Source organism: Myotis daubentonii, chromosome 1 (genome assembly GCF_963259705.1).
Source record: "Myotis daubentonii chromosome 1, mMyoDau2.1, whole genome shotgun sequence".
Taxonomy (NCBI): Eukaryota; Metazoa; Chordata; class Mammalia; order Chiroptera; family Vespertilionidae; genus Myotis; species Myotis daubentonii.
Window position 1 is genome coordinate 35,200,030 of NC_081840.1, and position 23,499 is coordinate 35,223,528.

General features: G+C 43.1%; 1 protein-coding gene across 1 annotated transcript in view; it reads left to right on the top strand.

The window, feature by feature from the left end:
- The window catches only part of ARMH4 (armadillo like helical domain containing 4), a 111,347-nt gene extending 104,859 nt beyond the window's left edge, over positions 1–6,488 (top strand). The window contains exons 7-8 of the mRNA XM_059695060.1: positions 5,375–5,509; positions 5,759–6,488. Of these exons, the coding sequence (XP_059551043.1) occupies positions 5,375–5,509; positions 5,759–5,827 (204 nt within the window). The 3' untranslated portion in view covers positions 5,828–6,488. The remainder of the gene's footprint in view (positions 1–5,374; positions 5,510–5,758) is intronic.
- Positions 6,489–23,499: the final 17,011 nt, after the last annotated feature.

Consider the following 23,499-nt stretch of genomic DNA (forward strand, 5'->3'; position numbering starts at 1 on the left):
AAAAGGAGGAAAGGAGAGGTTAAGACATCCCTCCCCTTTTAAAATGGGGTGGGGGGGGGGTGGCTGAAGGTTCTCCTCCCCTCTTTTAAATATATATATTTCTTTTTTGCTTAAAGTATTACAAAGGGTATTACATATGCCTCCTTTTTCCCCCCCTTGACAATCCCCCGGCCTCCCCTACCCCCCAGTGTCTTATGTCCATTGGTTATGCTTATATGCATTCATACAAGTCCTTCGGTTGATCTCTTACCCGCCCTGCCCCCAATCCTCCCCAGCCTTCCGGCCGTAGTTTGATAGTCTGTTCGAGGCTGCTCTGCCTCTGTATCTATTTTTGTTCATAAGTTTATAATGGTCTTTATTATCCATGAGTGAGTGAGATCATGTGGTGTTTTTCTTTCATTGACTGGCTTATTTCACTTAGCATAATGCTCTCCAGTTCCATCCATGCTGTTGCAAATGATAAGAGTTCCTTCCTTTTTACAGCAGCATAGTATTCCATCGTGTAGATGTACCACAGTTTTCTAATCCATTCATCTACAGATGGGCACTTAGGCTGTTTCCAGATCTTAGCTATGGTGAATTGTGCTGCTATGAACATATGGGTGCATATATCCTTTCTGATTGGTGTTTCTGGTTTCTTGGGATATATTCCTAGAAGTGGGATCACAGGGTCAAATGGGAGTTCCATTTTTAACTTTTTGAGGAAACTCCATACTGTCTTCCATAGTGGCTGCTCCAGTCTGCATTCCCACCAGCAATGCACGAGTGTTCCCTTTTCTCCATATCCTCTCCAGCACTTGTCGTTTGTTGATTTGTTGATGATAGCCATTCTGACAGGTGTGAGATGATACCTCATTGTTGTTTTGATTTGCATCTCTCGGATGATTAGTGACTTTGAGCATGTTTTCATATGTCTCTTGGCTTTCTGAATGTCCTGTTTTGAAAAGTGTCTATTTAGGTCCTTTGCCCATTTTTTGATTGGATTGTTTATCTTCCTTTTGTTAAATTGTATGAGTTCCCTATAAATGTTGGAGATTAAACCCTTATCGGTGATAACATTGGCAAATATGTTCTCCCATGCAGTGGGCTTTCTTGTTGTTTTGTTGATGGTTTCTTTTGCTGTGCAGAAAAAATGGGGGGGGGGTGGTGGCTAAAGGCTCTCCTCCCCTCTTAAAGAGCATGTCCTGGAAGTTACATGTGCCACTAAGGTGTCATCTCTTAGTTAGACTTATCACATGGTCATACCCAACTGCATGGAAGCAGGAAGATGTCATTGTTGTTCTGTACCCAGCTCAAACTGGAAGTGCTATTGCTCTAGAAGAAAGGGCAAATATATATTCAGGGACAGCTCTTATCCTCTTTCCATCATTAACCTTCTTCCTAGTTAATATCCAAGTTAGTGGTGCTTGTTAGGCAAATCCTAACTTGGCTACCTATTGATATACTTTTCAACATTTTAAATTGCTTCTCAAAACTGAAGATGCATAGTTACGTACTAAAGACCAGCTCTGTTGTTATGTCACCAAGACCATTCATTCTATTTCTTCTAGCTTTAGGAAATTGTCCAGAAAAGGGAAGCCCCAGACTATACTTCATAGCAGTGCTTCTCATGTGTGGTCTGGAGCAGCAGCATTAGCATCACCGAGGAGCTGGTTAGAAATGCAAAATCTCAGGCACCATGAGTTGTAAACTCTGGGAATGGAGCCCAACAATCTGTATATGGACAAATCTTGAAGGTGACTCTGATGCATGCTCAAGTTGACAACCACTATTGCAGAGAAACCCTAAGAGCACTGTCAGTACGGTGTATCACTTGGTTGTTTCATGGCTTTCTTGAAGACAGATGTTTTTGAGCAAATACATTATCCTAAGGAAGGGTACCTTTCTCACAAATGTAAAACAAGCACAAACTAACTGTGTCTAGTACTATTTTGGCTTACAATCTATTTAAAAAGGTAAAACTTTATTGGAAAATAATGTCAAATTTACAAAAAAGAACAAGGATATTACAAAGAATCTCTACTTTTTACCTGATCTGCTTGTTAACATTTTACCTCATTTGCTTTATTATTTGTTGGCACAATGTAGATGTTGAAAATATATCAATAGGTAGCCAAGTTAAAATCTGTCTCCCATTGTGAACCATTTGAGGAAAACATACATACATCATGGTGCTTGTATCTTGAGTACATCAGTATGTATTTCTTGTGAATAGGAACATTCTGTTAGCCCACATATACAGTTATCAGTTTGAGTACTTTAACATCAGTGAAGTACTTTTATCTAATCTGGCACCCATATTTCAGTTCCTTCAATAAATCCAAAATGTTCTCTATAAAAACAGTTTTCTCCTTCAGTACAGAATCTAGTTGTCATGATTCTGAAGTTTCCTTCAATCTGAAACATTTTTTATAGCCATCTTTTGTCTATGACACTGACATGTTTTGAGAATATAGTCCTTTTTGCCCTGGCCGGGTAGCTTAATTGGTTGGAGCATTGTCCCAATGCACCAGGGTTGTGGGTTTGATCCCCAATCAGGGCACAAACAATGAACAGCCAGTGAATGCATGAATGAGTGGAACAACAAATCCGTGTTTCTCTCTCTCTCTCTCTCTCTCTCTCTCTCTCTCTCTCTCTCTCTCTCTCTCCCTCTCTCTCCCTTCCTCTCTTTAATATCAATAAAAAATATATATTTAAATTTAAAGAAAAAGAATATAGTCCTTTTAAAAAAAATAAGACTATCTTTCACTTTAGTTTTTTACTATTTCCTTGTGATTAGATTCAAGTTATGTGTTCTCAGCTGGAACATACACAGTGCAGTTGTGTCCTCAGGGTGTTACATGTACAGGCACACATACAAGCAATAATTTTGAACAGAGAAAAGGTACTGGGCAGAAGTGATCACTAGAATTTATGTGCATTTATCGTATTTGTCTTCATTTCTGCAGGAAACAAGTTATGGACATTTCTAAAAGGAGAACTTATTTTCAATTAGCCGGGTTTGAAAAGGGATAGGTTGCTTTATTCCCGTCTTGTAATTGGGGTTAAGTTGCGTACTTAAGGAGACCCACACAGAGAAGTTAATCAAGCTGAACTTCCAAAAGCTCATATATCATCCTTTGAATGTAAAGTCTAATTCTTGTGCTTAAAGTTGATCATGCTTCAACATGTACATATGTTTCCATGCATTGGGAATGGTAATTTAAAAAAAAAAATTCACAGTTGTGGTGAGAGTCCCAAAATTTTCAACATTTTCCTGCATGGAAAATTATGAAGTTTTTAAAGTAGACCTGGAAGAACTTTAAAAAAAAGTTTGGGTTCATGCAAAGCATAGTGATTTGTTGAAAAATGACTGGGCTTTGTTTCTCTAAGAAGAAACTCTTAGTATGCTGGTGAACAATGCCATTGTTCTCAAATCAGTGGGAACATTTTTATATTCTGCCCTAAGTCAAGACTGTGGGAAGCAGAACCAGGGAGCGAGCCAGCTGTGCAGAAGGGGGTGCACTTTTGCAAAGCCTTGTCTATTCCTTTCACTTACTCCTAAAAATGTTGGGGAAATGTCACCGACTGCATATTTCAGCACTTTTTAGAAAACTTTTGTTCTCTCTCTCTGTTCTTGGCTTCTTCTGAAAAATACTGAAAATTCTGCTATATAGGAAATTGGAGAAATAGTCAAATGAATGAGTAGACTCATAGTTCCCCCTTAAAATAGTGCCTATCTGATGTACGTATTACAGCTTAAAAGTTTTAAATTGTTCATGTATTTTGTCTGGGTAGCTTCTAGAAAGGGCCTTCTTGGGAGGCAGACTAGGGTCATGTTCCCCCGTGAAAGGGCTCCAATTAGTAATCCTCCTCTAGCCCTTGGGTGTCTCATTGGCCAAGATGCAGGGAGCACCCTTACTGTGATGGCCTTACCCTGAGCTTGGGTAGGTCTGGAGTTACTTACCCAAGCCCAGGGATGTGTGGAGATCACGTTGCTTTCTTAGGACTGAGGTATCCACAGTGACACCCTGGGGACATTGGAGACAAGCATGGGTTTGATACCTGCAGGCACTTTTGGAGGCACCATTATTATTATTATTATTATTTTTAATGAGGAATTTTATTTTATTTTTTTATTTCTTTATTGATTAAGGTATTACATATATATCCTTATCCCCCCCATTACCACACCCCTGACTCCCCACTCATGCCCTCACCCCCCTGTTGTCTGTGTCCATTGGTTAGGCCTATATGCATGCATACAAGTCCTTTGGTTGATCTCTCCCCCTTTCCCCCACCCTCCCCTACCTTCCCTCTGAGGTTTGACGGTCTGATCGATGCTTCTCTGTCTCTGGATCTGTTTTTGTTTATCAGTTTATGTTGTTCCTTATATTCCATAAATGAGTGAGATCATGTGATATTTATCTTTCTCTGACTGGCTTATTTCGCTTAGCATAATGCTCTCCAGTTCCATCCATGCTGTTGCAAATGGTAAGAATTCTTTCTTTTTTACCGCAGCGTAGTATTCCATTGTGTAGATGTACCACAGTTTTTTAATCCCCTCATCTGCTGATGGAGGCACCATTGTTATTGGCAGAAATCTTTATGCCCTTCTCTGCCACTTCCTTTCTTTGGGGCTGGGGACACTCAGAATTCCCTCCCAACCCCAACTTTGGTCTTGTCCACTGGGCAGATTGTCCCTTTCATATAGATCAATCGTCCACTCTCTGTGCACACTTTCTCCTCATCCCTGTCTTTGCTCCCTGTGCTCCAACATCTAACATCCTTCCTCTTTCCTCTGTGGGTCCTCCTCTTCCCACTTGTTTCCAGGAGCCCGCACCTTGCACTCACTCACAAGCGCATCTCTCTTTCCTTTCTTGCTGTAATGCCACCAGGGGTGTGGGAGAGCCGCCCACCAATGTCAAGGCTCTCCGCCTGCCCTCCAGGAAGCATAGCATCCCAGAGGGCACTCCCCCCACCCCATCTCACCCCACAGCTTGACTCAGGTTGACATTTCCAATTTATAGCATTTTAATAGTCCTGGCATTCTGAGAAGCTTACTTCATCCATCTTTAATACAAATTATACTAGTATTTCTGTCACCCAAACCTGATGTTGACAAATGTGCATAATCAAAGCTGGAGGTGCCAGTAGGTCTGGCTGATTTATGGTAATACTTCTAAGTATTGGAAATATCCCAAAATAGCCATCACGCCTCCCTCCCTTTGCCTTCTCCCCCCAAAAGTAACTGTATTCTAAATGCTATTTTATTTTATAATGAAGCAGATGGGAGAATTCATGGTGTCTAAAAACCTGTTGCCATCCAGCAGAAATGAGGAACCCAGGGCAGGGGCCTGTTGAGAGTCCTAATGCGGTTTCCTTCTCTCTGCAGGCTGGCTATATGTCCGGGATGCTGGTGCCTGTAGGGGTGGGGATAGCGGGAGCCTTGTTCATCCTGGGAGCGCTCTACAGCATTAAGGTGATGAATCGCAGAAGGAGAAATGGCTTCAAAAGGCACAAAAGAAAGGTATGGAACCAACTACAGCAAAAACTCTTCAATTTCAGAACATTCTTTGCTTTTCTAATTTGCTTATTAAAGCACCCGGGGCTTAATGAGGCATGGACGGTCTGGATGTGCCCAGTGGTTTGGGATTAGCTGCGAGGGTTGCCGCTTTGGCTTTGTTCACTCGCGAGTGTGTCTTTTCAAGGGGGCCCGTCCCTCAGTGTGGCTCTGCAGCGGAAGGGGTTTTAATGCTTTTCTGTTTTCTTTCTCCAGCAGAGAGAATTCAACAGCATGCAAGACCGAGTAATGCTCTTAGCTGACAGCTCTGAAGATGAGTTTTGAATTGGACTGGAATTTAGTCGGGATAGTCAACCATGTTATTATTATTATTTTTCATTTGGGGGCTAAAAAAAGAACATCCCGCCACATTGCTGCTGCCAGGCCATCGGTCTCATGATCTGCCGAGTAGCAGATTTGTCTTGCTCTGGGCAGGAAAGGCATGCTGTATACTAAGTGTAACACGCAGTATTGGTTCTAATTCTGTAGTGAATTTTCCACAACCACGGGCCACAGCTCGTAAATATGCAGGGTACATGTTGTTCAGTAGGAGTTGCTAGGTTAGGTAGAGTAAACCTTTTGTATTTTTCCACGGTGTCTTTTCCTTGGTTTGGGTTACTTGCACTAAGTATAACAATTATTGCTACCAAGGCATGCTTAACTCTGAAATAGAAATCTTGAACAAAGAATAACTTGTGATGACTGTACTCTACCTACTTGAAGCCATAGGCTTGTGGGCCATGGTGCACACCACATTTGCATCAAAACTAGCAGCAACTTGGAATGCAATCTTTTTGTTAAGAAAATCTTTCAGCACACGAGGATTATATGTAGATTTGTATGTATCTTGCAGTATGTATTTCAGTCTCCCAGTTTCATTATTTTTTCTCTTTCTGGTTTCTTCTTATTCTTGGCAAGGAAAAAATACACCATAAATAATACATTACATTGACTCTCAGTCTCCATGTATGCTTGCTTTCTTAAATAGTGTAACGGAGTCCAACAAAGTTATCAATAGATTCTTATGTGTTTGTCATTAAGAGATGTGAGATGCCCTTTTGTGTACCAGTGGACCTTGTCAAGAAGAAATGGGGAAGAAATAAAGAAGAACACAAGAGGCCCGGCTGGTATGGCTCAGTGGTTAAACAACCATGAACCAGTTCAGTTCCCTGTTAGGGCACATGCCCTGGTTGCAGGCTCGGTCTCTAGTAGGGGGCATGCAGGAGGCAGCTGATCAATACTTCTCTCTCATCACTGATATCTCTCTCTCTCTGAAATAAATAAAAACATATTAAAAAAAAAGTAGGTAAGCTCCCAGAACATTTCTCTCTACCATTTGGCTTTGTGCCTGCACGGCCACTGTTCTGAATTATTCAGAACGTTTCTTTTCTATGCCTGTGGTCTTGGTCATGGAAGGATTGGCCCCTGTTGGTCCTTATTTGTCTTTATTAGGAAAACAGACATTTTTGGGGAGAAGCAGGCTCCGTGGCCAGAGTCCTGGTATATAACCAAGCTTATGAAAACCAGCCTCTCTCAGGACACCCCACTTCAGGGATGTTGGCCTATGTTAGATAATTTCTTATTCCTCTTGGGATGTAATTCCATGCCCTCTCTTTTGAATCTGGGTATTTGGGACTTTCAGTAAGATGAGTGTTTAATAAAGAGTAGGCTCATTTCCATGGAAGAAACAATGTTACTAACAACACTGTTCTTAGTGCTTTATACTCTACAGGACGTGTTGACATCTATTAGAGCCCGTTCTACTATATTTAAGACAAGTTGCACAGTTATGCCTCATAGCTACTGTGTGAAGTAGGGCGTATGTTTTTATTTTCCCATTCAACTGAAAACAGCTGAAGCAGAGCCATGAAATGATTATGCAGAGTTATATCCAGGAAGAATCAGGACTAGAACCCACTTGGACTCAAAACCATGTACCCGTTTCTTCAGTTCAGTTCCCTTTCTACACACAGGAGGAAGCAGTGACATTTCAGAGTCCTAAGGAAATAGCTGGTTAGTCAAGGAACATTTCGTACGAGTATCTGCCTTTGTTAAATGAACGATGCTGTACTACGTTCTCTCTTACACAAGTTCTCCTCTCCCACCTCAGCTATTTCCTTTACAACCACTTAAGTGTAAGTATGACCTCTAGGGAACTAATAGATCTTTTCAGAACCCATTCTTGAATAATAGCTGGCTTGCAAGAATGTTTCCATCAAATAATTTGAATTCTTTTAGCTAAAAGATGTAAGGAAATGTGTGAAATTGATCAAGAGAAAGAAAAGCTCTGTACAGGCAAGTAGAAATCAGCTCAAGGTCAGGTTTAAAAATAGAATCCAGAACCATGACACTCATACATAATTTGTAATTTCATGAGTGGAGACGTCCTGATACTGCAGAAGGTATGTTTTCCTTTTCTAAGAGCAGCCCTTTGCTGTGAGTATTCCTAAATGTAGGAGGAGGCAGGCATGATGTGACATTACTGTCTTTTATTCTTGACAAGCTGTTTATAGGGGACACACAATAGGCCACTTCATTTAGCAATACATGGGTGATAGTAATGCCCCAGGCTCTATGCAGTCATGGCTAATAGGCTGAACCTCAAACTATCTATAATAATAAAAGGGTAATATGCTAATTAGACTGGATGTCCTTCCGGACGACCTTCCGGATGAAGCTGGGACTGTGAGGGAAGCCGGGGTCCCGGATGCCTGCTGGTGGCCAGAGGGAAGCCCGGGTCCCGGGTGCCAGAGGGAAGCAGGTGCTGGCAGCTGGGGGAAGGAAGGCCACTGTTGCACGAATTTCGTGCATCAGGCCTCTAGTCTATATATATAAAAGGCTAATATGCTAAGTGTCTGACTGACTGGTCGCTATGACATGCACTGACCACCAGGGGGAAGACGCTCAACACGAGCTGCCATGACGCACACTGGCCATTTACAGAGAAATGGCACCACGGACCTGACACCCACAAAAGAATACTCAGCTTCCCCCAAGTGGGACACAGGCCCTGCCACCACCCCAGAGTGACAGCCCACCAAATCCCAGCTGATGCTGCCAAGACCCCATGCACAAAATGCAGCCCACAGCCCAGCCCAGCCCAGAAACGGTGGCTGTGGGTGCCAGGTAATGACATCATGTAGCAACACCTGGCTTCCTCTCCCTAGAGAATAGCCTCAGCGTTTTTTTCAGCCCACGAACAAGACTTGCTTTATAGCCAGGTGGAAACATTTTACACTTTAACCAAATGTCTGTGAAGTGTTTTCCCATGCCTCATCTCATTTGATCCTCACAGAAGTCCTGGAGTAGGTAGACAGAAGACTTGGTGGAATCCTATTTTCTTTTCATTAGCCAGAAAACAGAGATTTAGAAAGTTTAGAAACTTGACCTGACTGAAAAGAAGAAATGGTGGACCTTGAAAATGATTTCAGGTTTTCTCACTGAGCAGAATATAGTCAAACACTGCTGCAGTTAAATATTTTATCCTTTGTTCTTGTATGATCTACAATAATAATCTGCTTCATGTTGATATTTACTGCTGTGTTGCTGACAATTACCTGAAAGAGAAGTTGGGGTGCTTCACTGGGCTGGAAAAAGTTTAGCTAAATCAGACAGCAGGACTAATTAAGCAAGTTTATTCTATATATATAAAAGGCTAAGTTGACTCGCACATGTGAGATACATATAAAGCTCTTGCTGGCGCCAATTGCACGTGTGTGTTTCAATCTGTCATTGTTGATTGTGAATTTGGTTAACACTTCTATTATGGAGAAAGGGTGAATAGCAATATTAAAATATTTCTTCTAATTAATTTCCTTTGGATGTGCATGAATTCGTGCACTGGGCCACTAGTAGTATAATAAAGTCACAAATAATGTATTTTCATTTTTCCAGAGGGCTGTGGGGATGACATACATGTGCATTTAGGCCTATGCAGAATGTCTCTGCAGGCCTTTTTGGGACAGGTAACTATTTAAATAAAAAGAGTTTATTTACATCACAGATTTTCTACAAAGCTTTTTGAACATCTGTGTTGAATGGAAGATCCTGTGGATGGTTCAACTGGTATGTTTGTTTTAGCCATTTTCTTTGCACCAGTGGCTGTGGAACAGTGATTTTTAGTGGGTGGTTTAGATTACTCAAGAGCATCAGAATAGTCCTGTTCTTAACAAAACCGGGAATAGGGTGCTGCCACCAGAGGAGGTGCTGGCCAACATAGTCCAGGTTAAAAGTAGTAGATCAGGCCACTGGTGGGTTTACCTAAAAGAATGGATTCACATGCTTATATGTGCACATTAAAAATAAGGAATCAGCTGTTTATTCTAACTACACTTAAAACATTTAACAGTGAAACAAACAGAGCTGTGTGGAAAGGGGGGGGGGGTGATAGCTGCAGCTTCCATTGCTGACACCTTCCTTCTGACCTGTATTTACTCTGTCATGACTGCAGGGGGTCCCACTGCAGGCCCAGGGACTGTGTATTCTCAGAGGGAATGTCATTCCCCAAACTCATAAGGAGGACCCGGGACACTTGTTAAACACAGATTCCCAGGCTCTGTCCCAGACCCTCTGAATCTGAATCTCCAGGGGAGAAGCTGGGGATGCTCATGCTCAGGCAAGGTTGGGCACCCAGAGAGCAGAGCATCTACCCAAACAACTTCCATATTCAAATGAATAGGGAGAGCAGGCTCCAGGTGGGGAGAGCCTTTCTCTAGTCGGCTTTCCAGGAAATTATACCTGGCAACGTGGAGAAAGGAAAACAAAGGAAAAAGGGCTTGGCCAGTGTGGCTCAGTGGTTGACCATGGACCTATGAACCAGGGGGTCACAGTTCGATTTCTGGTCAGGGCACATGCTCAGGTGGGCTCAATCCCCAGTGGGGAACATGCAGGAGGCAGCCTATCAATGATTCTCTCATCATTGACTAGAGGCCTGGTGCATGAATTCATGCACAGATGGGGTCCAGCTGGCAGTGGGGAGGGGCTGGGGGCAGTTGGCTGGCTGGCCCCACCCCCTGGTCAAACTCCCCGTTGAACTCCCCGTGGAACTCTCAGTCAAGAGGACAATTTGCATTTTAGCCTTTTATTATATAGGATGTTTTTATCTCTCCTCTGAAATCAATAAAAAAAATTTTTTTTAAAGGAAAAAGGATGGAAGAAACAAAAGAATGCTGGAATAGAGAGAAAAAGTTTCCTCCTATGCCCCTGATGTCTTTTTTCTCCAATTAGAAGATAGTACTTTTCTTTTAAACCCCTTTAGTCTTTGCTCTCCCATAAGCTGCTTCTCTCAGTAGCTGCTGGCTTAGTTTATATGCAATATTTGGAGTTAATTAGTATCCCAGGGACACGGATTCCATTAGCAATGACTTAGCCTTGGCTTCTGCTCCTACACTGCCTCAGAGCCAGTCTTCCAGAAACGTGTTCTTAAAGTGCCTGAGACTCTTACATAGTCAAAAATGGTGTGGGATATTTTTAAGGTACAATTTTAGAATATTTAGTTTTTGCATAGTCAATCAAAGCTGATGCTTTCATTTTTTAAAGCTAGGACTTAAGAATCAAACATTATAGAGATACCAGAAAATAATATAGAGCAATACAGAGTAGTCTGAATGCCCACTACTTCTCTCCATGTGCCTCCAGATAATTCTTCATGTGGAGGTACAAATGAAACCCTTATTTGGAATCACATCCACGGCTTGGACTAGAGCATCAAGTCATCCACAAGCATTGGGTTTTCTGTGGATATGTGCAGTCCATTTTCTTACCAGCTGCCCAAAACATCAGGTTTTGAAGGTATATGGGGCGGGCAAGAGTAGGTTTATAGCTGTTCGAATACCTGTAAACCTACTTTTGCCCTTCTCTGTATTACTTGGCACAAGGTTTAATCACGTGGCCTTGGCAAGATAGGCTTTGTTATGCTTGCAAGAAAATCTGAAGAGGCAGGATTACCACTTGAAAAAAATCTCTATTTCACTCATATGGGATATAATAATCAACATAATTTGATGAACAAGAATAGATCTTGTTCATTTGTCTCTTGTTCATCAACATAATTTGATGAACAAGAGACAAATGGCAAGGGAGAGGGGGTTAGAGAGCAACCAAAGGACTTGTATGCATGCATATTAACATAACCAATGGACACAGACAGTGGGGCGGTGGGGCTTGCCCAGGGTGGGAATGGCTGGGGGAGGGGGGGTGTCCACTGGGGGAAAAGGAGACATGTAAAACTTTAGACAATAAAAAAAAAAATAATAGCCCTAGCTGGTTTGGCTCAGTGGATAGAGCATCAGCCTGTGGACTAAAGGGTCCTGGGTTCGATTCCGGTCAAGGGCACATGCCAGGGATGTGGGGTCGAACCCCAATAGGGGGCATGCAGAAGGCAGCCAATCAATGATTCTCATCATTGATGTTTCCATCTCTCTCTTCCTCTCTGAAGTCAATAAAAATGTATTTAAATATAATAAATAAATAAATGGATATAGAGTTTCAATTTTTAAAAAATAATAACAAAAAAAATCTTCTTTTAGAGCATATGAAGTTCTGGTTACAAGGTCAGAAATATGAGTAGAAGATGGAAGAAAAGTCATATTACAAGACCAATGTGAAAATGGCACCAAATATTAGAAAGTGCCAGAGGAGGCCAAAGTTCTGAATGAATCGATGCTTAGAAAAATGATAGAGAAAGTGAGAGAAGAATGCAAATGAGGTAGACCATCAGCTGGGGAAGGGACCGTGAAGCGACACAAATCTACACGTGTCCAGCCTCTTCATTAAAGAAAATTACCTACTGTAGGCATAGTGAACATGGGTGGGAGGGGAATGAAGTGTGAGAAAGAAGGGAGGTGAAAGAAGCTTGGTTACTTTAAATGAAATTAAGGTCAGTTAAATGCCTTTTTAAACTATGCAGAGTTCAGAAGATAATATGCATTTGTAAGAATAGGAAACAATTTGAAAACAAAATAAAAATGCCCTTATTTATATGTTTAGCACCCCCTCCTCATAGGACACACCTCCTTTTGGGGAGGAAGCTATTAGACTGACAAGCTGGGGGTGACTGAGGAGGAACATCTAATTATTTGCTTTGATGATTACCAACTTTGGCTGTCAGCAGAGCTGGGAATGTAGTACATACAGAAAAAAAAAATCAGCAATTATTTTGTAAGCCACTGTTGGCTAAAAATGCATTGGGCTTATCCCATGTTGGGTAATAGATATATCCAACTCCTTATTAATTCGCCCAACTTTCCATTAAGTGTATGTAGGATAAAAGAAAGGAAGCAAGGAAAGAAGGAAGGAAAAAAATTTCCCCAGGAAACAGCAGTGAAAGTACAAAAACAAATAATATGCTTCCTTTTTCTAGTTTGCTTAAAAACAAAATAATCTTGGGTTAAAAAAAAACACCCTCTTAAATCTTTCACTTAGTAAAGCAAAGATCTATTTCCTTCCTTAAGAGTCAGCAGGAGCAGTAATACAAATGATAACCATTAATAATTTGTCATATAAATTCTCACCCTAAGATTGCAGTCTCCAGATCTGGATGGAGTTCAAGACTGATTTTGCTGAGAGGTGTAACCCTTTGTGGGATGAGGATGAAGGAATGGAGGAATAGAAGCAGAAGAATGTACTGCAGCGGGAAAGATCTTGTTCTTCTGAGAATTCCTAGGTTCAGGAAGAGAGTGCAAGCAGAAGAGAAGGGAAGGGGAGAACTCACTTGGACTATTTTATTATCTTTAAGGTGGAGAGAACATTTGTTCTGGTCTTAAAAGATGGAGCCTGGTATCAGGCCAGGAAACTGGGGTTTTCATTAACCAGTGTCCTGTGCCTATCAATATTTTCTTCCTAGTTCACAGAGAAATTCAGGAGGGGACCAATAGCATGCGAAACTTTTGTGCCACGCAGCACAACTATGGAGTTTATGCAGTTTCAGACTTTTTTTCATGAGCAGACAGACCAAATACACACCTAGGAAAGTCTAAGTACAGTCTCCCAAACACAGAGAGATGTTTGAATACCAGATGATTCAAAGCTTTTCTCTTCCAAAAGGGAATTTTAATACAAAACCTCCAGTGATCAGATTCCTCTATTTTCTTATTTGTGTAAGAAATAAAGGAAAGGAGAAGGAATCTTAAATGGTTCTGTAATTGAACTGATCAAATCCCATAGGTCTGTGTTAAGGGGAGCGAGGATGGCTAGAGATTGTACCTTTGGTAAACCAAGAGCTCTGTGATGTCATCGCTTCCTATTGAATCAGTATTTATTGAATGTCTTTCATATGTTTGGCAGTGTGTTAAGACCCGGGGGTCAAGACATAGCCCATGGCCAGAAGGAGCTTATGGACTAGTGGGGAAGGATTAAAAGGGCCATTTCATCGCGGGGACATGATGGGATCCAGAAAAGGAACATTTAACCTTGCCAAGATCTGGGATGTTTCTCCACAGCCAGTAACATCCAACCTGTGTCCCGAAGGATGAGTAGAGATTAATCAGGTAGAGGGGAGAATGGGATAAATGTTTCAGCTAAGGGAACCACGTGCAAAAGCCAGTAGTGAGAGATCAGGGAAAATTCAATAGTTAAGAATGGATGGAGTGCTGGGTACCCTAGGGGAGTGACAGTTGGAGGTGTGGTTGGTGAAAGCAAGCAGTGTGAAATATGAGTCTGAGTCTGAAGGGTCTTCTAGGGTCTTCTAGGTCATGCCAAGGAATTAGGACTTTATTTTGAGGACAACTAGGAATCATAGAAGAGTATTATGTTAAGAAGTGATCTGATCAGGGCTGAGTTCATGAGAAGGCTGGATGACACGGGTAAAGTAGAGTCGGAGGTACCAGTCAAAGGCCAGTGAAGCAATGCAGATGAGAGAGGACCATCGCCTGGACCACAGCTGCAGAAGTGAGTGTGGAGGGGAGGATGAGATCCAGAGGTGTTCAGGACTTGGGGGTTGGTTAGATGTGGAGATGAGGGAAAAGATAGTGGTTTAAGCTGACCAGGGTCATGGCACTTTTGAGACTCTCCAGATATCCTGGAGTCCAGCATCCTATCTTCCAGAGGGACTGACCCTGTATGATCCCAGCCTACCCAGCGCGAGAAAAAATAATCTACAAGTCTGACAAAAATGTGAGGGCAGCTTTAAGTTTCTACAAAGTGTATGTAAGTATGTGGTCATTCTCTGTAACTTTTAATAGTAGGTTGCAAAGAAATAACTTTAAATTTACTAAAACTTAAACATCGGGGAAAACCCTCCAAATACCTTCAAGTGATTGTTACTTTGGTTGAGCACCAGGTATGAGTTACAACCTAGGATCTGGTTGATTCTCTTGATTATAAAGATTAATATGAGAGGTTCTTATTGACATGAAAACCAAAGCTCAAGATCTGTGTTTTTTTTTTCTTTTTAAAAAATGAGATCATTTATTATTCGTAAGAACCAATTTTATACATATGGAACAGTTTTCTAATATTTCCCCCCATTTTACTGTGATACTAGAGGCCCGATGCACAAAGATTCGTGCAAGAATAGGCCTTCCTTCCCCTGGCTGCCGGCACTGGCTTCCCTCCAGCACCCAGGACCTGGGCTGCTTCACTCCAGCTGCTGCCGGCTACTTTGCTCTTGCCACTCCCAGGCATCTGGGACCAGGGCTGCTTCGCTCTGGTTGCTACTGCCACCCACCAGGGGCATGCTCTGAGCTGCGCGGCAGCCGCTGGGAGCATGCTCCCACCCCTAGGGTGTGTCCCCTTGGGCTGGGGGCAGCACGCAATCCCCTCCCACCCATCTGCACGTACAGCTCCTCCTGAGCGGTCATGATGTCAGGCTAATTTGCATATTACATATATATATATATATATATATATATATATATATATATATATATATAGTTGGCATAAAGCTCTAGAAGTTGGTGTCCAGCATGATAACTTGACTTACATATATTGTAAAATAAATGCTACAATAAGTATAGTTAACATCCATCTCCTCGTACAGTTACAAAACATTTATTTCCTTGTGATGAGAATTTTTAGGATCTCTCTTAGCAATTTTTGTATATATCACACAGTGGTTTAACTATAATTATCATGTTGTATATTACATCCCCAGTGCTTAATTATCTTGCAGCTGGAAGTTTGTGCCTTTAACTACCTTCATCCAACCTCCCTTCCCCCACCCCCCAAGATCTTGATTTTCTGGAAAACAAATCCAAGGAGCTTCTCTCAAGGCTGGTCCATTCGAGGCTGAGGTTGGGATTTGGGTGCAGCCTGAAGATTCATGAGCAATGCAGGTCCCATGTCCCAGTGCTGAGTGGTTTCTGTGGCTTTTTAATGGTTGTCATGGATGATCATCAAGTAGTTTATCTTCCTTAGCATATACAATATAAAGCAAGTTTTCCACGGTTGCCATGACAACACAAGGCTGGATTCTGGAGGGCCCAGAGCAACAATGTACGATTGAGGAAATGCAGAAAAGCATAAGAAGAAGATAATTATCACTTTAGTCCCACTCCCAGAGATAACCATTGTTAACATTTTGCTCTATATTTTTCTAATCACTTTTTTCTGCATATTTATGATATGTCATACACACACACACACACATCTATTTCTATCATATCTATCCTATCTATCTATCTATCTATCTATCTATCTATCTATCTATCTATCTATCTATTTTGTCCCAAACATGTATACACACACTTTGAATAATTCTAAAGGCAGTGTTCCTTAAAATACTTTTCATTTTCAAAATTGAGCTATCAGCTGTTAAAGTGCATATACATTTTTGGGGGGCACCCTACATATATATACACACACTTTTATTTTTACACAAAATCAGGATTAAAACTTACATGCTCTCTTGTTATCTTCCTATAGCTACTATTTTCCACAGTTGTTTTAAAAAGAAGAAAAAGAGCCCGTGAAAATCCTGAAGTTGTATTTAAATACAAAATCCTGTTTTATTCTCATTAAGATTTATTTGCTATTTGATTGCCTATGACAGCCCAGTTACCTAAGTGAAAACATAGTTGAAAGAAGAGAAAGCTCCAGAAACACAGTGCCAGTGAGCACGTCATGGTCTTGTGTTCTCAGGGGTTAGAGAACACCTTCTTGCTTTTAGAATTAGATGGTATGATTGCATAACTATGAGTGTAGGTAATATGTAGTATTGCGAGAAATATTGGAAAAAATACACTTACAATAGTGATCTAAATTGATTAGAGGCCTGTTCAGGTCAATTCCTTTGAGTCCAATTAGTATTTTTGTGTCATTTATTATGATAGCACACGCATCTTTTCTATATTTGATTGCACTTGGCTAAAGGTAAGTAAGAAAATGTTCCATGTAATGTCCATTGTTTTCTTCTCTGTGTCACTGTTAAAAAGAGGAATCACAGCTTTTCACACTTCCCTCCCCCCCACCCCCCCCGCAACCCCCTGGCCTTTTCCACTGGACCATTTTCATCCAATCTCTCTCCATCCTTCTTATCTCTGAAGGGTCTGAAAATGAAAGTAAGCACAGCTGATGGAATAGGACTTGTCTCACTAAATAATGTTTTATTGGAATAATGTTGGACTAAAAGAGAGAGAGAAAAAATCCTTTTATTCCAACCATTGCAGCAGCAATCGGTTCTGCACAGGCTCCCACCAGGTTACGCAGGTACAACCTGAAGCACTTCATTTCTGGCACGCACTGCCCACCTCTACTTCCTGCCCGGTTTGCTCTGGTGTCCTGGTGTGGGTTGATCGCGGGCCTTGCTGGGCACTCGTATCTGTACAGCCTGGAAATGCAGGGGAGCTAACCTGGTGGGCCTTAGCCAATGGGGATGGAAGCTGATGGGTAAATGTGTCCACCATGTGTAGCTCATGTGGCCAGTTCTCACCTTCATTACATGAGGCTCCCCAGGATATTTCTTAGGATGGAGTGCTGGCTGTCTGTTGCTGTGCACCTTGAGAACTCATCCTCATCTTGGCTTTCTTCCTCCCCTGTTTCATGTCTCCCTGCACGCAAGACTTTGTTCAGGCTCTGCTTTCAGGGGAACCTGGACTACAATAGCCGGGACTGGAATTTTGGAGTGGGATCACTGGTCACTGGGTAGAGATAATAGGACCCTATTATTGGTGGTAGGTGGAGTGGTGATACCTGGCCAGCAGCACCTCAGTTACTTTTGTCTGTGGTGGATGGGGATAAGGTACAGGCAGAAGGCTAAGTATGGGTGCTGTGTAATTTTAAGGATTGAGTTGGATGGTGGTTTTAGACTGCTCTGTAGACTTTGAAAAAAGAAAATGACAGGCCCCGTCCATTTCAACACAAGGAATGTTGTGAAAGCCCCGGTGGTGACGTTTTGGAGGCTCCCAGCTGCATGTTGTGCCGAAATTCTGCTACTCAAGCTCACCCTCCAAGCAGGAAACCCAGATCAGCCAAGATGCCAGCCAAGGGTGAATGAACCTAAATGGGTGATGGAGGAGGGATATGAGGAATATCATTATGGACTGGGGGTCAGCTGCAATAGCAGCAACTGATTTTGCAGAAAGTATGGGTGGCCACCAGCTTGAAGGGGACTATGATAAGACAAATTTAAAGGAAGTCATAACAAGGGCAAGGAATGGATTGCTCCATTCACCTCTCGGGCAGCAGCCAAATCCTCTTGCTTATGCCACTTCGGTGGACAAAGGCTTCAATCAGCTTTGCACAGGTACAGCCTGACAGAGGCGAGCCTGGTGCTGTCGCCCTCTCATTAATCTGAGGTTGGAGTGCCCTGACACCACAGCATGGGCACCAGATCAGTGCGCAGGACATGCAACTCCCAAATATGAGCGAGTTGACATCTGTGGGGCCACCCTTGACTAGTGGGATGAAGATTGACAGATAAATGCTTTCCTCTCTCAGGCAGACAGTTTTGAGTTGTAATTTATAAGGCTTCTCAGAAATCTGGTGGGAATGGGAGCTCTTCACCTGTAACAGTGGCAACTTGATAAATCCATCCTTGATCATCTTTTCCCTCCTTCCTCTTCACTCCTCCCTCCTATACTCCTGTTCCCTGAGATCACATTTTCAAACAAACTGTTGCGTTTAAGCCTTTGTCTCAGATTCTGTTTTTGGGAGAACCCAGACTTAAGGCAGTGAGAGGGAGAGAGAAGACAATTTGGGGGAACAAAGCAAGGGAAGTAACTGATCTGGTATTAAACCACAGGGGTTTAAGGACATCAGAGCCCAATTTAGTACTATGATATCTCTAATAATGAAGATGACACATTTAGGCCACAGGCTTCCTTGTTGGAAACTCTGGAACCAGAGGATATAGCATTTTTAGAGCTGAAAGTATCCCTGGATCTATTGGCCTCTCTTTTCCTGTCATTGGTGGCTTTATTTGGTGCTTTACCCAAAGTAGATAGCAATTTAAAATGTAGCTTGTGGAGTCAGACTGCCAAGATTCCCAATCCCAGCTTTGCCATGTTAGCTGTGCTAACTTGACCAAGAAATTTAGTTTCTGCCTCAGCCAGGGTCCTGGCAAGAAAGCGATGGTGCACTCAAAGAATTTAACTGAAGAGAGTTTGACAAAAGGAATTATTTTCGGAGGTGTGGGGAGGTTATGGTAAGTACCCAGTGAAGGATAGTGAAGCCCCCAGGCAGTGAGAGCAGGGAAAGCCATCATCACCTGAAGGGAAAAGAAGAGAAAACAGAGGTACCTGAATCCCATCCCCTGGCTTCCCATGTCAAGCCGGTCCCTCCCACCTGGCCCAAATCAACGGAAACGCCTGTTGATGCAGCCACAGAGGCCCGTCTCCCAGGGACACAGAGCAGGGCTGAGAGGGAGCAGAAAGATATGGAGAGTCAAGCTCAGCATTACCAGCCCAGCTTCTAAACGACTTAATGTTCGCTCCTGGGCAGAGGGATTCAGGTTGTGGAGCGTCATCCTGTGCATTTAAAGGTTGCGGGTTCGATTCCCTGTAAAGGCACATATCTGGGTTGTGGGTTTGATCTCTGGTTGGGGCATATGCAGAAGGCAACTGATCGATGTTTCTCACATCAATGTCTGTCTCCCTCCCTGCCTCCCTGCCTCCCTGCCTTCCTCCCTCCCTCCCTCCCTTCCTCCCTCCCTCCCTCCCTCCCTCCCTCCCTCCCTCCCTCCCTCCCTTTCTCTAAGTACGTTCTCCGGTGAGGATTAAAAAAAAAAAGTCTTAATGTTCTCATGTGTAAAATGGGATGTTAACAGTAATGGCACTTCCCTCATGGGGTGGTTGTGCATATTAAATGAAAAGGTGCATGTAAAGCTCAGAGCACAGTGTACACGTTCCATGTTGTTAGCTATCAGACATGTTAAAGGTAATCACTGGGCTGCAGGAGGGGACACTTCTTTTGTGGATTGCAACCCTGATTCCAGGAGGCCCCACCCTCTAGGCCAAGAAGGCTCCTTGCTGCAGAACAACCCAGGCAGGCTTGTGTCTGGTGGTAGATGTAGACGCCTAGTCGTGGCTGGTGAGTAATGCGCTGAGTCAGAGGAGGGGCAGCAGCTAGCTCTCTCTTCCTCACTCCTCTTTTGAGCCTTGTTGACACTCAATATGTCAAACTACATGAAGGCCTAGGCTGTCTAATGGAGGTGACCGGCTTTATTTATAGACTCAAATTCTCTGAGGTGAGCAGTCCCAGAGGTAGGGATAGATAATCTCTTTCCTTCTTGGATGGATAACAAATTGGTGTGTTCACGGAGAGTCTGAGCCAGGCCAAACCGACAGATCCAGGCAGCTGTGGCTTTGAGCTGCCAGTTTTTCTCACATGCCCTTTGTGTTGATACGGGAACTTCTCCTACCCCCTCCTTCCCCAGAACCTGGCCTGGCCAATCATAACACTGTACTCTTGGACCTGAATTAATATAGGGGCCCAGAGATGACAGCTTCCTCTTTAAAGATAGGAGATGTACAAAAGTAATCTCTCAGTCTTTTCCAGTTCTAGAGATTCTGGAAGTTAGAATAAACACCTAAAAAAGAAACTCCTAGCTTAAATACCCCAACGATCAACCATAGGTCTTTTATTTCACTAGAAGCAATGCAAGCATATTAGCTAAGAGGGAAGGTTTTGGTGTCCAAAGGCCTACTGTCCAATCCTGGCTGGTCAGTGTTATTCTCGGCAAGTTTCTTAGTCTAGGCTCCTCTTTCCTCATCTGCAAAGTGGGCATAATTATTGAAATTTCTCCCTCAGAGCTCAGCAATGGGTAGTAGTGTAGGAGTTGGAGTAGACGGAGTGGGGAGGGCATGCCGCCCTGGGGAGCGAGTACCTGAGATCATATAAGGAGTTGCTTAGCACAGTCCCTGTACATGGTAAGCACTTAAAATGTTAGCTAGCACTGATTGTCTCTGTATTTAAAGGACCTAAAATACATAGGCATCTATGGATGTGTGCAAAGCCTTTCCCAGCCCACAAAGTCTATGGGGGTTTACATGGCAAAGGTCACAGAGGTTTCTGCTTCTCATCTTCACCTCCAAAACAGAGTCGAGGCCAGCGTTCAGAGAGCGAGTACAGCTTCACTCAGGATGCAGCATGAATCAAGAACTACACTTATCCAGGTCAGAAAGATTCAGCCAGAGAATGTTTTGCCTGATGAAACATGTCTCTGATGTAAGACAGAGGAATGAGTCTGCCTGAGTCCCGGAAGGAAATAGATCAAGGGGAGCTTAGTCCTTCTGGTGCGATGGCTTTGAGAGAGACATGGAAGCGGGTTTGGCTCTGATGGGCAGAAGTGGGTGAGGTCTGCGTCTGGTCACACACTGGGGAGGCTCTGGTCGTGTTACTGTCACACTGACTGGCTGTCTCCTAGCCTCTGGCTTTCACTTGGAAAGGAAAGAAGTTCTGTAGCTGAGCCACGACCCAGGAGAGGCCACCAGCACCGGCTGTAAGGCCTATCCCTCTGCATACACGCAATTCGTTTGTCTTCCAAATGAGTACATCACTCAGTTGAATTATTCTTAATGTATAGCTGCTAAAATTGGAAAAAAGGACATAGAGAAAGCCATGTTCACCACACCCCCACTGCTATAATCTGAATATTTCATTGTTTCTTGTTCTCTTCTGGTCTTTGTTCATATGACGATGGGGTTTTTATGTAGCAGAAACCATCACAGAAATCCCATTTTGGATTTTTACTTCATTAAGCTTTGGAAACAATACCTGTAGGCTTCTTATTCTCCACATTAAGAATAATGTATAGGCCACTGCTAGACCCCACTGCTATACTCATTCATCTTAATTAGGAGAATCATACAGGTGGTAGCCACAGTGGTACCAGGACAGGAAGAGTGGTGTCCCTTCCCTCCTTCCCCAGGGAGCAGGGCCTGAGTGGCAGGTCGTCTGGGTGCAGAGCCCCAGCATTTCAGGAAGCCAAGATGTCGAACAGAACCAGCAGCAGCTGGGGTGAGGGTGGGTATCCACCTATTGCCCATAAATGGGGAGAGAAGGGGCTGGTTTGGGTTAGGGCTCCAAAAATACTTCATGGGACAAGGACCACACACATGTGGGTGGTACCCGATGCTCTGAATCTTCCAGTACCCAGGGTGTCCTCCAGAAACAAGGGTATCGTTCAAAGAGAGCAGGCAACATCTGAGTCCCACTACAAACCGTTCTCTCTCATCATCCGGCTATCCCCACCTGCCCTTTGCTTCCGTTCACATCCTGCCCCTTGGCTCTCATGGCTTTTCTGAAGCAGAGGTTCCATGGAACAATCCTGGCCCAAAACAAGAATGCTGCTTCGTCAGGGAAGCTGGGAAACTGAGCAGCCCTAGACACAGCTGGTGCCTGGAAGCCCTTTCTGCGCTGTCCGGCTCAGTTTTTGCTGAGTGTAAGCTTTTCGGGAGGCAACACCTAGATCTTTTTAGCCACAGAGAATCATCGGAAGGACACTTAGCTGCTGTTGGCTGGAGGGGGGCTCTGGAAGCCGTTTAGTCAGGCTCGGCCAGTTCCTACTGCCCTGCTTCCGGCGACTCAGCATTCCCCAAGCACACTCCATCTCCCCAACCGCACGTTAAAAATATCTCCCCAAGAAATAGCAAGTGCCTTTTTTGACCAGGGCTGCTGACATGGTTTTTGATTTGGGAAAGAGGGCGAGGAGCCGCGTGGAAGCATTGCTCTCTGGGATGTCAGAGTCTCCTTGGAAGAGCCTTAATTAAGGACTCAGGATGATTGACAGGCGGGGGAAGTGCATGAAAGTGCACTTGACATGCAGCAGAAGTCCATGTCTGAGTTGCAAAAAAATAAATAAATAAAATAAAAAAATTTGGCAATTGGAGACCTTGAAAATCCTTTGCAGGTAATACTATAATTTTGTTCTTTAGTATACATTTATACAAAGACTCTGAAATGGCCGTCAAATGAACCCAGCATTGACATGCTTTGACTCTCTTAAGTGAGGTGTAATGTATCGACGTAGTAAGTTTATTATTTAAAATTTAATGGAATTTATTTTCTGTACTTGCTGAAGTACCATTGTCGATTGTATTGTTTTTGGAGTTAGGAATCTGTGAACAGGGAAATCTGATTTACTGCTGAAGGTAAAAAAGGTTAATGAGAAATCCCCCCCGCCCCCCGCAGCATTCCTCCTGTGCTCTGTATATCCAGCCATTCCATTTGGGAGTAAGAATAAGGTCACGTTCCTTTCAATATTCAAACTACACGACTATGAAACCCGATCTACCAGCACAAGAATAGTGTTCTTCCCAGCCTTACCACTGATGATCTCAGACTAGTTAATCAGTCTCCCTGAGCCTCAGTTACCTCATCCCTGAAAGAGGGGTCATACTAATAGCATCCACTTCTTAAGGTGGTTGGCCTGTAAAACATACACGTGAACAACTTACACACTCACTGTGGCATGGGAAGAGATAATAAATGTTATAATTCCTCTCTATCACAGTGGGCGGATGCTAGTTACATGTGCTCAGAGGACAGAAAATCAGAAACTCAGCTCAGGTCTTTAAGGAGAG